A 16,482-nucleotide genomic window follows, 5' to 3' on the forward strand; every position below is an offset into this window, starting at 1 on the left:
AAATCGATAAGCACTGGGAAATGAAATTAAAGTGTATTTCATAATTATGAGCTACCTCTGGAAAACTGAGCCAGATAGACCACATAATCTTTTAAAGACCGTTGCTTTAAAAGTGATTGATTCTACTGCCATCTAATGATTTGTCAGTTTTTGGTGGCTTCTATTTCGGTGCGGGTTATCACTGAAGACAGACTTGTTAACATGAAAAAGATGACCAAGTTGAACATGCCTTTTCAACATATGAAGCTAATCTGTAACACGATGCCTTTTTTACAACAAATTCGCATGTTGATAACACAAAGGAGAAAACATGACATGAGAAAGCATTTCCTATACGCTTTTATTTAAATTAATAACTCCGTCATTGGACCAAAATCTTAATTGCAAAATAATTATATGGATCCTGCTTTATGTCCATTCACTTTTAACAAGGTCATAGATTATCGCCACCTGGAAGAATGTTTAAACTCATGTTTGGTGTTGATGTCACTGTCTATTTTCGCTGTACTGGCTTCCGTATAAGTGAGCAAAGTAGCCGTCGTCCTTTCGCAGCAAAATGTCTGGTTTATCCAGCTCCACGATCTTTCCTCTGTCCAAAATTATAACGCGGTCTTAATCGATGACCGTGCTGAGGCGATGCGGCGGTATTGTGATGAACGAGCAGTCAACAAACCGCGTTCGAATCAATTCCTGGATAAGCCGGTCCGTTCGGTAATCTACGCTGGAGGTTGCTTCATCCGTGATCACGATCTTGCTCTTCCGGAGAAGCGCCCGCGAGAATGCGATCAGCTGTCACTCGCTCGGTCCCAACGCCGCGCTACAATCCACGAAATCTTGGTGCAACTGCTTTGGAAGGCATTCCACCCAAGTCTTCAAGTGGCACTTTTCTAGTACTTCACAGACTTCCTTATGCGTTTGATTTACAGATGGATCAACATTCATCCCAAGTGAGTCCATGAAAAGTGTTGGTTCTTTGGTGATGACTGAAATACCGCGTCTGCTTGCTTGAAGTTCAAGGTTACTGATTCCAACGCCGTCTACCGTTATCTTGCCTCCACATTCTGGCATTCGGAAAAGAGCATTTACATTGGAACCAGGTCGCCCTGCAATGCCAAACTTCTCACCAGGATTTACGGTAAACGAAATATCTTTTCGAACTCGTGGTCCTTCTCTGCTGTAGCTAAATGATACGCACTCAAAGCTGATCTTTCCATCCTTTGGCCAAGGAAGTGGAGGCGACATCTCAATGGTGTAACCAGGCTCTGGCTCGATCGCAGAGCAAGCGAGGTTACGGTGCACAGCGCTCATATAGTTTTCCACCTCCAAACAGCGTTTGATCCCATTTTGTGACATGTCGTGAGACAACTGCAACACGTAGATCAGGGATAGAATGGTGAGGGCTGAAAAAATGTGTTTACATTAGTTTTAATTCTTTAAGAAGGAAATTCACAAACCATTAGTATGTAATATTCACATTACAATGGGTCCCAAAGAGAGACTGTTCCATCACATGCTAAGTAACTGCTGTTAATTTATAAAGTGAAAAAAAATTTTGAAAAATTTTCTCCTTAATTAATACATTGCTGCCGTGAGCAAAGCAAACGAACTCTATACTGAACCCATTGCTAGGCTTTACCAGAACTGAACGATTTACAGTGGTCTAATAGCCCAGTTCCGATTTGTATCCACTCTTGGTTTCAAAACGAGAACAAGCGCGTTTTGTTTGTGCATTCATGCGCTAACTCCAACTTTTAATACAGATGGAAATATATTTTCTTAAGAAAGACTTTGTAGAGTCGGAAATAATTGAAAACTGCTTTTCTTGTCAAGTTACCAGTTGTTCGAAACCCGATAAACACTCATCTGCGATTAAATACCAAGGTTTCAAATAAGCTTGAAACATTGTAATCTTACACTTAAGGAATTAGGGCAAAAGTCTTGAAGGCTAAAATCTTTTGGCTACTTTTTTTCTTTTACCAGTAAATATATAAACTTTTTCCGAGTTCATGTCTGCCTCCTCTTCAAAGCGAGTCTAAGTGTGAAGTTTTTGTAATGAAACTTAGGATTCATTCATTTGTAAAGTAGAACTAATTATCATCACGAAAACTTTGCACTCAGACGAGCTTTGAATTAAGAAGAAGCAGACATCGACATCTCGAGATGAACTCGGAAATGGCCTATTGCAATTTACGTTTCCAGCAGCTGAATCGGGCTTTGAACAAATGTATCCAGAAGTGCATAAATTGTCGTGCCTAAAGGTTATTCACACCTGCATCTAGCTGCTCATAAAAGGCACTCGCAGTTACTGCCAACAGAAAAGCCACACAGACCATGTCGAGGGTTAAAAAGGCTTGACAGGCCTACACGACTCCCCTGTACGTGGTCTGGTTTCTGTTGCCTTTGTCATAATTTTGCTCTCTTGCACTGTTATTTTCAAGGAGATTTAACTCCAAAAAGGGAGTAAAAAAAAAAGGTACAAAACCACTCCATTTTTGGAGTAAAATTCACTCCGGTATTGCTTACTCCGCGTTTGGGGTAAAATTTACTCCTATATCTTTTACTCTTTTGTTGGGGTAAAATTTACTCCAGTATTGTTTACCCCTCCTGTGGTGTAAAATTCACTCCAATACAAGAGTAGATTTTATCCTTCTATTGGAGTGAATTGAACTCTTTAAATGGAGTTCAATTTACCCTTGACAGAGTTAAATTAACTCCAAAACTGGGGTGAGACAAAAAGGTACAAAACCACTCCTTTTCAAGAGTGAAATTTACCCTCTTAAACTTTACTCCCCTTGTCAGAGTAATATTTACTCTTTCTACAGAACACATTCACCCTCACTAGATCTCCTGTACCTTCATTTGTAGTCAGATTTCTCATAAAACCATAAAAAGTTCATTTTTTTTAATATTATGTAAAGAAAACACCAGGTTTACAATGAAGCATCTAATACTGGTAATTTTAATCATAAGATTGCAAAGCATGCACATGATAAATACAATGTATACACATACAAATACATCGCAAAAATCAAAGCTATCTTCATTCTAATTATTCAGGCAATAATAAAATGGCAATCAGCTGAATGTATTCTTGCCTTAAACAAAGATAAATTGAGTGGTATGTGTTTGATTAAAGATTGCAACAACGGCTGCAAAATCTAACTTCAATTACAAAAACTAAAGCATACAACATATTTGGATAAATGTGACTCAGAATAACAAAATGGGTTTTATGTACATGTAATACAAGTCAGTTCTTACAGAAAGAAGTCAAACGTAAAAAAATGGAACGTGCCTTGGATAACTGAGTCTGATGCAAAAATTTTGCCATCGTTGAACTTTACCAATGTGTTCTTTTTTTCTCCAACAGAATTGTTTCCAAAAGGGAAAACTCAGAACTTAAGCTGATAATTTACATTAAGAAAAAAGTAAAAACTTTATGTTTCCAAAAAGAAGAAAAAACTCTGAGATTAAGCTGATAATTAAGTATGCTCCCAGCAAAACAATTACAGCAAATGAAAGTTCTAACAAAACCTTGCTTTCTGCCACAAGGTAAATGTCTCTCGTTCAATTAGTGTGCCAGAAGCAACAATCCTTGCAAATGTTGTTTTTAGAACCTCTCCATTGATTGACTCGTCATCCTTAAAAGTAATTAAAGAGAATAATGATTAGTATAACCCCTTCCAAAATTAAGATCATTGCACAATATTCTAACAAAATAGGAAGAGAGCACAAATGTAATACATCCCTAATCCTGAGAAACAAAAGACACCAGCCACCCATTTTGGTGTACCAAATAAATGGAACCACATGAAATACGGGTACTTGCATGAGATTATATCTGTAACAATTTTCTTGATTCATTGAGTAACTCAGTTTACTATCAAATTAATTTTGTCATAATGATAAAAGTACACATATAGTGGTGGAACTCATGGAACAAATCTTGAAAATATATTGCCAGATGCTTTTTGTCTTCAACAATTTTCCAAAAAAATTATGTGTGATGAGGTATTTAGAGTTATCTCATATAACAGTATTTCAAATTTTAAACTGAAAGCAGATCTTGGGTGAGACAATGGATAAATAAAACTGCAGCATTATCTTCCGCTAATCGCTAACTCAGACAGTGCTTTATAATTATTTTATTGCAGTGACTGTCAAGAATTAGTTGTTAAAGTGTAATTTATGTGAGTTATTTGTAAATATATATATGCATGATTCACTTGTTTAAAAGCAACAATCAGCTTCTAAGTCTTTCAGACTTTCAGCTGTTTGACTGCATTACAGCTTTTTTACAGAAACATGCCTCAAAGGAATTTTTTCATGGCACCAACCTTTTCTTTTATCTGGGGTTTCCTCCAACTCCTCTTCCATAGATGATACATGTAGTGGTATGTACTGTATGTTGCAAGAAGAAGGCATCTTCTTGGCTTGCCTCAGCACTTTCTGTAACCAACTCTCTGCCCAAACTTCCCAGCAATCTTTTAATGAACCAATTCCCAGCTGTACCCACCTCCAATTTGAACTGTAAATCAACAAATAAATATAGTGAAAAGTTTCACTTTTCTTGGAAAAAATAATTCATAACCTCAGTCACATTTCCAAACAAAAATTATTACTGCTACATGTACTTACAGATAAAAGATGTCATAAGAATTTCATCCAGATAAGAACACTCATCAATATCACATGTCTCAAAAAAAAATGCTGGTAATAATAAAGCTGATCATTTCTAAGGTGTATGACCTAACCCTAACCCATTTTAAATAAAATGTTTAACTTTCAATAACTGTGAGTTACGGTTAGTTTGGGGTCTGCACTCTGCAAGAGTCAGACACTGTCACTTCTGTTATAATGTAAGTGTTTGAAAAGCAGACTCGTCAAACTTTGGCTCTCTTTTCTTTAAACGCCAATAATAACAATCTCATGCAGGCATTAACATACTATTTTGCTGTGAGAGCACTCTAATACCAAATCATTTGCTTAACCATTTGATCTAAAGCTTCATTACTCTTGTGAAATACATACCATTTTGTTAAAGCACTTAAGCCAAATTGAATATCCTTGCCTGACAAATTTGGGACTTGAAGGTGCATGTAAAAGGCTTGAATTCTACATAAGCTTACATTAAATTGTCATTCTTGAAGACAATAAGGCCCGATTCAGACGCCATACTTTTCATGAGCCGAACTTAATACATGAAAAGTTCGACGTTTGAATCAATTAAGAACGGCTATTTTAATTTGGAATGGCTCAGGCGTTCTTTTCGCCTGGCCTAGACGGGAATTTGGCTTTAGCATGGCCGTGGATCGGCTTTGATTTCAGACGTCGAACGTTTCATGTGCCGAACTTTATGATCATGCATAAACCATGTTTTGCCTTCTACATGAAAATCGCTCACAAAATCAATTGGTTTTCTTGGTAATGGCTTTAGAACTGCTGTGGAAGGGCCAGTTAAGTTCGACTTCTGAATCAACAGGCATACTTTTGTTAATTTGTGTCGGTCGAACTCGAATTAAGTTCGGCCCATGAAAAGTACGCAGTGTCTGAATCGGGCCTAAGGCATCAAATATTATCTGCTCATAGTTCAGTTAACGCTTACTTTTTTGCTTGAGTTGTTGTAAGCATTTTCTTTCTTTGGATCAGCATTTAAAGAGTAAACAAACGAAAAACTCGTCAGCACAAATTGTGATCGTTGATTCAAACAAAACCGCCGAAAGATCCGCCGAAATCAGTAAAGGGCTGCACCGGTGACTGCTGACCAAAACAGCTCACTAGTTTCCAGTCTGTTCTCTAGTGTGTTATCCAAGATGGCGGAGGATTAACGATCTTTCTTTCTTACCGCGTCGTCCAATTAAAAACGAAAAAACCAGCAAGATTCAGAGCGGCCTCGTCGTATTAACCCTCACTAAAATGTGGAAAGATACCGACCTTCATTAACAGGATTTTAATCCTGTAAAACTGTTGACTTGGAGGGGAGTATACTTTACTCTTAATTAGTGGAGTACTAAATAAGAGGCGTACATTTTACTGCGTTTAGTTTTACTCCACTTTTTCACTCCAACTCCTCGAAAACAAAGAATTAATCGGTGGATTTCAAAAAAATAAAACAACCCCAATTCCCCATCTTAGACTGGATAAACTTAAATTTACTCTACAAAAATATATAGGAGTAAAATCCTCTTCTACTTTTTTTCTCAGAAAGTAAGTGGGGTAGACCTTACTCAGTATCCCGATAAACAGGAGTAAAATTAACTCCAGCATATTATATTACTCTGTAGGGAGAGTGAAATTTACTCTAGCAAAGTCATTGCCTTTGGATATTAACTAGTAAGAGTAAAAATTACTCTTGGTGGAGTTGAATTAACTCCTCTTAGGAGTACATTTTACTCGCTTTATTTTACTCCACTTTTTCACTCCAGCACTGGAGTGAAATTAACTCTTTGAAAATAACAGTGTGAGTACATATTTGAATGGACGCCTCTTTTAGGCGGTTCCTGTAGTATTCATTTAGCAATGGTTTTTGCCCTATGAGGCTTCACATTTGAATCTCTATACTGCTGTGTGATACGTTTTCTTCCAAGAAAATAATTGGTCTCGAAAGTAATGTTTTTAGTTTCTTGGTGTTGATTTTCTCAGCAGTAATGTGAATGTGACCTTATGGCGTCTCGCTTTTGCGCCAGTTTAATTCTAGGCTAGACCGATATATTCATCGGCGGTAGAAGAGAGTGATCTTCTGTTCTTAAATGTTTGACCCGGGCCCGGGTTCATTTTGTTTTTCTTAAAATTCTTTCACTCGTTCTTCTGACTTCTTCAGCGTGTTTTGGTTTGTGGCCATGGTCAGTAACTATCTCGTCCTTGAACGTCTGGAGTTAATTCGCTCTCGTCGATGGTCTTTTGATATTTGATGTCGATGTCTTTAAATCGCTTCTTTGTCGAGGCTTTAAGATAACCCGACTGTAGATGGAGGCTCTCTGACATATTATTTGCATGGTCATTGTGAAGAAAGCCGACAAAGGAACCACAACCGTAATAATGAGCAAAAAAGAAAAAATAACAGAAGGGCAAGTTCTGTTGAACGATCTTAACAACTACAGGCCCTTAGATAAACCGATGGCTGACGAAACAGCCGATAAAATAAAAATAGTAATAACTTGTATGCTCACAGAAAGCCACATTGACGAAATGACAGCGAAATGGCTCTCCCAAACACCAAACCCGCTGAGAATTCCAGAATTCTATACACTAACAAAGATTTACAAACCTACACTAGTAGGTAGACCTATAATATCTGGGTGTGACGGCCCTACAGAAAGAATTTCAAGCTTCGTTGACCGCCTCATACAGCTGATAGCACAACAACAAGAATCTTATGTTAAAGATTCAACAGACTTTATAAACTTCATCGAGAGAACGAAACTGCCAAAGAACGCAATCCTTGCCTCAATGGACGTAACTAGCTTATACACAATATTCCTCAAGAGGAAGGGATCACTACTGTATGCAAAGCGTACGAAAACTTCTATCAAAACCATCTACCAATCCCTACTAAGTTCTTGAGGCAAATGCTCTGCCTGATACTTAAAGAGAATTCGTTCCAATTCAATGGGCGACATTATTTGCAAACCCACAGAACGGCAATGGGAACCAAAATGGCCGTGGCTTTCGCTAATGTTTTCATGGCAAAAATAGAAAAAGGCATTATCAGCAAGAGCAAAATTAAACCGCTAGTTTGGAAGAGATGCATTGACGATGTCTTCTGTGTGTGGCACACAACCGAAGACAATATAGAAAAATTTGTGCAAAGGGCAAACAACTACCACGATACAATCAAATTTACGGCTGAAATATCAGACTCAGAAATTACATTCTTAGACGCTTTTTCACCATGGTAAATAGCCAATGAGGGGCATATCGCCTCTTCAGCTACAACCAGACTTATATCCAACAAGGACGAATGGAATAATTGTTTTATTAAACTTTTCATTAAATTCTGAACTGTTGCCATTATAGACAGGATGCTGTCTCAGTGTTCAAAACGGCAAATGTAAGACCAGCTCAAACCCAGCGTGAAAAATATACATTCTTGCGTCTTGTGCAAGCCGGCCATTATTTTTCTTGCTTAAGCAACCCTATATAAACAACTTTTCAGATTCCTGATCCCATTTTTAATAGTGAGCTCACTTGCTCTCCAAAACTAAGAATTCAAAACACTGCCGTTTTAGCGAAAGATACAGAAGACAACCACTGTTATTTTACACTCGCGCTTAGGTGATTTTACACTCGCTAGGTGATGGACATTTGGAAAGCGTGCAGGACCATGAAAGACAACGAAATTTTAGTGTGGCGATATGGCCTACCTATCACTGTGCTTACCTTCCAAAGTGTTCAAGGAAGGTCAGACATTTGTGAAAAACAAGGACTCCGACAAGGGTGGCTAAACGATGAGGTAGGTATCGATACTTACTGCAAATTAAAGGGGAAATTGTAACAGTATTTAAAGGTATAATCACACTTTTGTTTTGGATGTGACATAAATTCATTACGCATGGAAAACTCATTTGTCCATGAAAGGCCTCTTCAGCGCACTTTCCTTCAATTTATCTGGGTAAAGTTGTTATTTTTGGTTTCCATCAATTTTACCTCCTACGGTTTGTGATGCCTTCTTAGCCCACTAAATTGTAAAACGTTTCCTTTACTTTTCATTTGTTTTTGAAGGTCGTTAACTTCTTCATGGCATTCATAGAGGAAGCATGCAAAAAACTAGTAAGAGAAAGTTAATTACACCACTGGCTCCTGTAATATTTTGTGTTCAGACTGTGGAGGGCAGCCTCTCTTTAACCGAGCCCGTCGAGGAAAAGGAAAGGAAAGAAACTTTATTTAAGTTTCTAATCGTTCTAGCGCTGTAGCAATAATTGGGGTGCAGGGATGGCTCAGTGGTGGGTGCACTCGCTTCCAATCATTGTGGCCGGCGGGTTCGATTCCCAGACTCGGCGTCATATGTGGGTTGAGTTTCTTGGTTCTCTTCTCTTCACCGAGAGGTTTTTCTCAAAAACCAAAATTTTATTTGATTTGCGTTGACTTGTCAATTTCAATTTACAGTGTCCCCAATTAGTGCTCCAGAGGTAGAAGATTAGACACTTAGGGTGCGTTTGATAGACCGTATTCCGGAATAGGAATACATGGAATACAAACTGGAAATCCTTCGTTTTTGCGGAGATTCACATTAAAATTGTCAAACATTTGCTAAAATGTTATTTTAAACATACTTTTATCATCCTTGCAGCTTCGAAACGCGCCAAACATACCGTTTTAATCATCACTCCACGTATTCTTATTCCGGAATAGGGTCAATCGAACGCGCCCTTAAATAAAGATCCTTTGCTTTGAGGACACTGTAAGCTGAAACTAACAAATAACGCCGCAAAACAAGTCAAACGTGTGTGTTTGAGATGCCTTGCAAGACATACACAGAGCTTAGCAAAACAAATGATGTTGGAGGAAAAGGGTGCCCTTGGTTCATGTACACCAATTAAACGTTCACCGCGTGGCTTAGTCAGCATGTATTCAAAGATGTGAACTAACCTAGCCTTCCTTTGGGTCCGTGATATGATCAACAGACTGATCGATTGGTTACCGTTACGTTATTGGACAGTTTCTTTTGGGCGTCATTACAGTCATCGCTCAACACAGGACTAAATTTATCGGCTCTACGAAAATCTAAGGTAAAGCATAGCTTTTTCATTCAGTTTATCAGACCAAAAAGAAATGAAGTCCCATGCCAACACAAAAGAACCGGTGATAAATTAAGAACATTCGAAGCTTTGTGTTAAGAGGGAAGCGCCATATATTCTTTGTCAATAAGAAAACGAAATCAGATTTTTAGGGGGGTGACCGATGTCTGCTGGTATGAACTTCGTACTCAAAGAACAACGGAAAACATGTTTTTGAAAATTTCAGGGCTCCTTGGTAAAGACCGATCTACTTCTAATGCCAATCAACAAAAGACAAAATCATTGGTGCTTAGGGGTAGGTTGTGTACAGGATTTAAATGATGAATGATTTTAGCAGCCACTGCATGTAAAGCAAGCAAGACAAGGATCAGTACTAAGCCTTTTTTCACCGCCTTTTTTTTTTTTTTCAAGGGTGCGGATATGAAAAAGAAGAAAATAATGTACTATGACCCTATGGGAAAATGCTCTGACGATTTCACTGAGTTCAGCAGAAACATAAGGTTGAGTGTTTGGTTGGAATCATCTACGAATCTCTGTTCTCTTTCTGTTCTATTTTCTCTGTCCGCTTGTCAGCGGATGATCCATTACAATTAATTATATTTCTCGTCAGGTCGTTTTTATCACACCGCCTCGGAAACAAGGAAGTGGAAGACCGCAACATTTGGCAGGGCGTAAACATAGATTACACCGTACAAAAAGACGCCCAAAGCTGCGGGGTGCAGCAGTGTACTTTAAAAAATAATAATTCATTGTGTTCTTTACGTGAGTAATGGTAGGGCTTCGGTATCTCTCTCTCCCTCTCTCTTCCTCTCTTTTGCTTCACAGATGGCCGACTGCCTCGCAAATGACGTCCAGCCATTGTTTTCACAGGTGTGATCATTATCGTACAGCGTCTTAATACTTATTCGAAAAAATATCAAATAGACACGGGGTTACATTTGCCAGTCACTGAGTAAACCACTCGATTTTTAACTTTCTGCCTTCAGGAAGACTCTGACGAACTGCGGCTTCATATAGCGCACGTAATTCTCCATACCGAAGAATTTGTTAGGATGAGAACAAGGTATTTGAACATTTTCATGGTAAAATATATTACATTGAGGAAGCATACTAAAAAAGGATTTCAGTTTACATTTGCAAATTTTGCTGTACGATGGTTTCTAGGATTTGTACAGATGAGACTCAAGCGACAAGCGAAGTGGACGAGAAGCAACAAACCGGCAATACGGAGACAAAGGAAACCCCCTACAAGGAAAAACTCCGAAGGAAATCAAAAATAAAGGTAATATCTGAAATACTCAAATTCCAAAAAAATCACTGTTGAAGCTTCAAACCTACAACCATGTTGTTGAAACTTACCACTTTGTGGGGTTTGTACTATATTATTTTAGAGAAAGTTCAAGTCGTCAGAGTGGCTCCTTAGTGAGCGGATGCAAGGAAAAGAAAACAAATACACGGAGCAAAAAGATGTAAGCATAACTTAAACGCTTATTCCCCAGGTTACTCTCTTTCCTACTCAAGCACACGTATATACCGATATGTGGTTCATAAAGCATAAAACAGGTGAGCGTTTCCGTGGCTTAGGTTGCTACCACTATTAAAACAAAACGTGCTTATGGTGGCCAACATGCCATTTGATTGCAGCTATACAAGATTACAGAGACTATTAAGACTGACACGTTTCATTATTGATTTCTTTTAGCTACCAACTCGCAAGCAGTGTGCTTTGCCGAGGACTGAGAGTGAGTAGACATCATCATCATCATCATCATCATCATCAACAGGCATACTACTAATGAGCCACATTCGGTGCATTAAATTGCACTCTTGTCTACAAAAGTAAATAGTTTACGCCTTCATATTAACGTTGCATCATACTCAGTAACCTGACTTGAACAATGATTCTATTGAAACTGTTTCTCTAGACATTGACTGTCTGCCAGATGAGGTGCTATCAGAGGTACTCCAGTTTGTCTGCGACAGTGAGGAAGATGTTGCCATTTTGACCCTGAGTTTGGTGTGCCGTAGAAGGCGGAATCTTGTTTCAGACAAATTGTTTCGAAGAAAAATGCACTTTAGGTGGCTTTCCTCAGTCTATGACTGGAACAAGGCGACCAAAGAATTCAGAGAAAAGTACTTTGTAATGTACAAGATCGAAGAGTGCTTTGAGTGCAAAACTCGGTACAATGATGCACCTGGATTTATGAAGAGAGGAAATGCAATTCGAGTTTACTCCGAAAATGCAGATGACGGTCATCCTGGGTACTGCTCACATTATTGTGCTCAGCGATGCGGTGCATATGTTGATCCCGTCGATAATTGGCAAGAATAGACCTTTAACAGCTTCGTTTTTTTTCCCAACTCACGTGATGTTACTCAAGGGGAAAATTTCTTTCAAAATTCGTCTTGCGTCCTTGCCTATATACGCACAGTAACTAGAAGACAAAAGTAATTTTCCCTTGAAAATACGTGGTCTTAATTCGGAAAGCGAAAGGTACAAGCTAAAAAGGTCTAAAACTTGAACTCAAGTTTACAGGGACTACCCCTGGAATAGGATAAATTTGCAGGAGCATGTCATTATCCCATCAATGCAGAAACATGGAAAGAGAATGTTCTCGCAATTTCAAAACCAATTCTAAACGAAACGGCTTTGTAAAGGTAAATTGGAATGACGTTACATTTAGAGGTAGTGTAAAGAATAGCGCGCTTGGCCAAGAAGAAAATTTAAAAAAGCCATACGCTTGCGAAGCAGTTCAATGTAAACACGTAATGCTTTGTTTCATATTTCATGCTCGTAAAGCAAAATTGTTTGGTTTAGAAATACCAGTACAGAATCGACAAATTGTTCACTGGAATCGATACCGAAGTCTCAATCCAATGATAAGTTGAGTTTTTATCCCTTGTTGTTGTTTTGGTTGACGAAAATTCGAAGACAAATTCTCTGCGAAAATTATATGAATCATCAACGTGTCAATGCCAGTCGTGGAGAACAAAGAAACAGTTACTGTTTTCATTTAGTAATCAAAACGATAGTTATGTTACAAATAAATTGTAAAAGAAAGCATTTGACATCTCTTCTCGTTTGTCCTTATCCGTCGTTGTAAAACATCGAAGGCGGCACAAAACGTCTTCCATATGTGTGAAACTGTAAGACCACTCATTTTGTACTTTATCCTATATCTCTAAAACGTCCCGGGTAGAACTCTGTTGAAACATCTCCCCCTCCGTTCAAACATCACTGACCACATATGATATCATTTCCACACGGTGGAAAGTTCTTCGTACATGTACACAACTCATACCGCGGTCTCTTTCTTTATTTTCTCACGGCCTCGCTCGCATCAAGAATGACACGTCATACATCGGGGCGCTCCAAATGGTCACGTGAGCAAGTCGAAAATTTTGTTCGGGGTGCAAACAGTTTAGTGATTTCGGTAGTAATAACATTAGCAAGAAATGTAACTTATGCTTTTATCAGGGGCACCCAACGAGAATATAGTTCAAAACCACTTAAACATGAATGTCAAACGTATTTTAGTATTTAAAAGGTAGATATCGGCATATTTTTTATCCCTTCAAATTTTTTCATCTGTTCGGATTTCCTAGCTGAAAGTCTAGTGATTCGAAAATTATAGGGATCAAAACTTACCTTGTCGAAAATTTCAGCCAGAAAAGAGATCCCGAAAATTCTAGGTGTCCATTTTAGGGTAAAAATCCGTTTAAGGACGTTCGCGCTAATTGTTTGTGCGCAACGTTACTGCGCAGGTAACGCGACTGTAATATGTCACGTATTACTTCGAGCATTAGTGAAGTTGAGGTTTTAAAACCTTTGCAAAAACCGTGGACGATAAGTCTTGCACAGCGTTGGATCAGAGAAGATCGTGATCAGTCAAAATTGATTTAAACTATTTATGAAAGTCAAGTAGACTACTGCACGACTGATATTCGCGAGGTTTTATCAGTCGTGCACTAGTCTACTTGACTTCCATACAAATTTTTCAAGCATCAGTTAAAATAACATGGCGACAAAAACGCCGAGGAAAAAATTCCAGGCCGGCAAAAGAATGGCACATTTATTTCCGAATCATCATGAAACTTCAAAGAGAAGTGAGCGGGAGGATGGAAAAGCTCTGGAAAAGGTAGCTGATCGAGTAGACTAGAGGCTGAAAGTTTGGAAAACTAGCTAAACCTCAAGGACGAACCGTTGCGTAAATTTAATGGGGCTGTTTCTTTTTAATGTTTTTATTACCCTACGAACTTAAGTTCAAAGTGAATGCATTTTTTTAAAGTTCTTTTCCTTTACTTTCGTGAAAATTGAGCAGTATTTTCGTCCTCGTCGCTTGAATAGTGCGGACCTGCGTGGTAACAATCAGCGATTGTATTTCACAAAAAAACACTCCAGAGGATGAGCATGACGGCAATGGAGAGATACTATACAAAACACCAACCAAATGAAGATGACCCCTGCTTAAAACTTCGTTGCTATGCTCGAGAAAGGTTTTTTTTTCGGTAAAAACCTTTCATCTCTTCAACGATCGATCCTCTCTTGGGTTCCAGTCCTTGCCCGACAGGTCACGCAAAAGCGTGACAAACGAACTTTTCCAAGAGCTTTGCAAAATCACATCGATTTTACTCGTTCAGATCATCGGTGACCCCTATTTTTTAAATCATGAATCACTTACTTTACTTACTATCTACAAAATATGATGAAATGAAAAAATTCTCACCGTAAGAAGTTATCTTTTTTTAACATTTTCTTTCCTCATGCCATCGAATTCCAGTAGTGGTTGCAACGGATAGAGCTTACGAAAACGCTCGTCGAGGATGAACTCTACTGTTCACAACATCCCTAGCGGCATACAATTATCTAAAAATCTCACTCCTAAAAACCTATGCACGGAAACTTTCACTCCAACAGTTTATTTTTATGATTTTCGATGGATGAGCAGATGAGCCTACATCTCGCTATTATGACCGATTTCTCGAAATTAAGGCATTTTTCCACTGCCATTTTCTCCGAAACAAAGTCGGTGACCCCCATTTTTTTTTTCATTTTTGGAGTAAGTACTTTATGACCTAACTCTAGGCGAGAAATGAAGAAAATCTCACCGTAGGAAGATTTTGGCGCGAACGTCCTTAAAATAGGCAATTATACCATTTTTTTGGGAAAATCCTAGGACAGGCGAGCAAGCCAGAAATTTTACAACAACGGTTCCAAAAATTGTAGATCTCAAATCGTCTTCCGAACAGATATTTTCCGAAATTGACCCCTTGGGTGCCCCTGTTTTATGATAAATTTAGTATTATCTGCAAGAAGCACCTTTGCAGTCTCAACAAACGCAACCGGATCACAGATAGTGTTCAGAAACTTTACATAATCTAACGCAGTAATAAACACCATAGCAACCGTACATTTACATAACACGGCCAGCATTTAAATTTACTGGTCAGTCGTTGTAAATTTCCTGAAGAATGTGGTCATTCGCCAAAAAGGAAACAGAGCTGTGGCAACAAGACGATTAGTCAATCATGAAGTTCTGAACTGAAGTTGAGCGCCTTTTGAAAATCCGTCCACTACAACAGTAAACAGACTACAAGTACGCAAAATAAAATCTTGTGTCCCAGTGAGTTGTTAAGCAAGATAAAGACTAGGACCTCTGTCTTTATATGCGTCCCACATGCCAAATGTGACTCAAAAATAAAGCATGATGGATGACGAATTGCTTGCAGCGTTTGCCTTGTGGTTACCAAAATCGGAATAATAAAGAATTGCGTAATAACCTCCTGTCGTTCTCTAAATCGGTATTAGTATTAAATGTGCAGTCGTCTGTACTTTAAGTCCCATCGGTAACAATGCGAAAGGTTAAAAAGCTACATTTTGTGTGTATTGTTTCCACAGAATGCAATTTCCTGTAGCGAAATTTAATAATATGCATCTTGTCACATTTAGCATCTTCAGACGTGTGACAACCGTTAACTACGGAGCAGAGGTCACGTCGAGCGAATCTGATATGATGATCAAAAATAAAACGCAGCCGCTTTGGGATTAAGAATTTATTTTCATTTTGTTGATCATCGAACTGTTCGTGACTTTTACTGACCGTACGGAAGCCAAAAAGTGTTAAATATGACCGAGAAATCCTGCTGTTTGCTGGGGCCTTATATGGTTGGTCGGGGCTTGATATGGTTGGTCGGGGCTTGATATGGTAGGTCGGGGCTTGATATGGGGGGTGTAATACGGTTGGTAACGTTCCAGCCTTATATGGATAAAAGGCGCAAACGAGCCGTAACATGAGCAAACACGTGGCGCGACCTTGTCTGCCTTAGTGTCTGCTTCGTAATGTTTGTATAAAATCACCAGGGAAAATAAATAAATTTTAAGTAAACTTTTCGATTTCATTGGCTTCGAAAACAAAAAGTAAGCTTGAAAAAGTCTTTGAAATGCATCAAGCTGTTCACGATTGTAACCGACGGTATAGCAATTTTCATCGTTCTTAACTCATCGTCTCAAGTCACGCACACCACGCATTTGACAAAGATAATTATTTATCAACGTAGCCTTGCCTCGCTCTTGGTAAAAGATTGCGTTTCAGGAAATTTCAGTCCTATTTTAGTATTTTAAGTATTTCTGATGACGCCTTCACTTGCTACTCAAGGGAATGATTAATGGTTATGACAGAAAAAATTATTGAACTAATTAGTGGCAAGCTCGGGGAAGAAGCGCCAAACAAAACATTTTCTTTTT

General features: G+C 38.5%; 1 protein-coding gene and 1 long non-coding RNA gene across 2 annotated transcripts; one reads left to right on the top strand and one right to left on the bottom strand.

Moving 5' to 3' along the window:
* Positions 1-340: 340 nt before the first annotated feature.
* Positions 341-12,789, top strand: LOC138000355 (uncharacterized). The gene is made up of 11 exons (XM_068846694.1): positions 341-1,393; positions 8,294-8,452; positions 8,722-8,769; positions 9,964-10,032; positions 10,149-10,237; positions 10,563-10,607; positions 10,724-10,800; positions 10,902-11,019; positions 11,129-11,206; positions 11,440-11,479; positions 11,663-12,789. Exons 6-11 carry the CDS (start codon positions 10,563-10,565, stop codon positions 12,067-12,069), a joined length of 765 nt encoding a protein of 254 aa, XP_068702795.1. The 5' UTR covers positions 341-1,393; positions 8,294-8,452; positions 8,722-8,769; positions 9,964-10,032; positions 10,149-10,237; the 3' UTR covers positions 12,070-12,789.
* Positions 2,613-6,469, bottom strand: LOC137999113 (uncharacterized). The gene is made up of 3 exons (XR_011122896.1): positions 5,606-6,469; positions 4,338-4,528; positions 2,613-3,641 (listed from the first exon to the last, which is right to left on the bottom strand). It is a non-coding gene; the product is annotated as an uncharacterized lncRNA (long non-coding RNA).
* Positions 12,790-16,482: the final 3,693 nt, after the last annotated feature.

Source organism: Montipora foliosa, chromosome 4, assembly GCF_036669935.1.
Source record: "Montipora foliosa isolate CH-2021 chromosome 4, ASM3666993v2, whole genome shotgun sequence".
In the NCBI taxonomy this organism is placed as follows: domain Eukaryota; kingdom Metazoa; phylum Cnidaria; class Anthozoa; order Scleractinia; family Acroporidae; genus Montipora; species Montipora foliosa.

Coding starts and splice junctions, on each gene's coding strand:
- LOC138000355 (XM_068846694.1), top strand. CDS start 10,563: ATGGCCGACTGCCTCGCAAATGACGTCCAGCCATTGTTTTCACAG. Junction 11,207..11,439: donor AATACACGGAGCAAAAAGAT/GTAAGCATAACT, acceptor GATTTCTTTTAG/CTACCAACTCGCAAGCAGTG. Junction 11,480..11,662: donor TGCTTTGCCGAGGACTGAGA/GTGAGTAGACAT, acceptor CTGTTTCTCTAG/ACATTGACTGTCTGCCAGAT.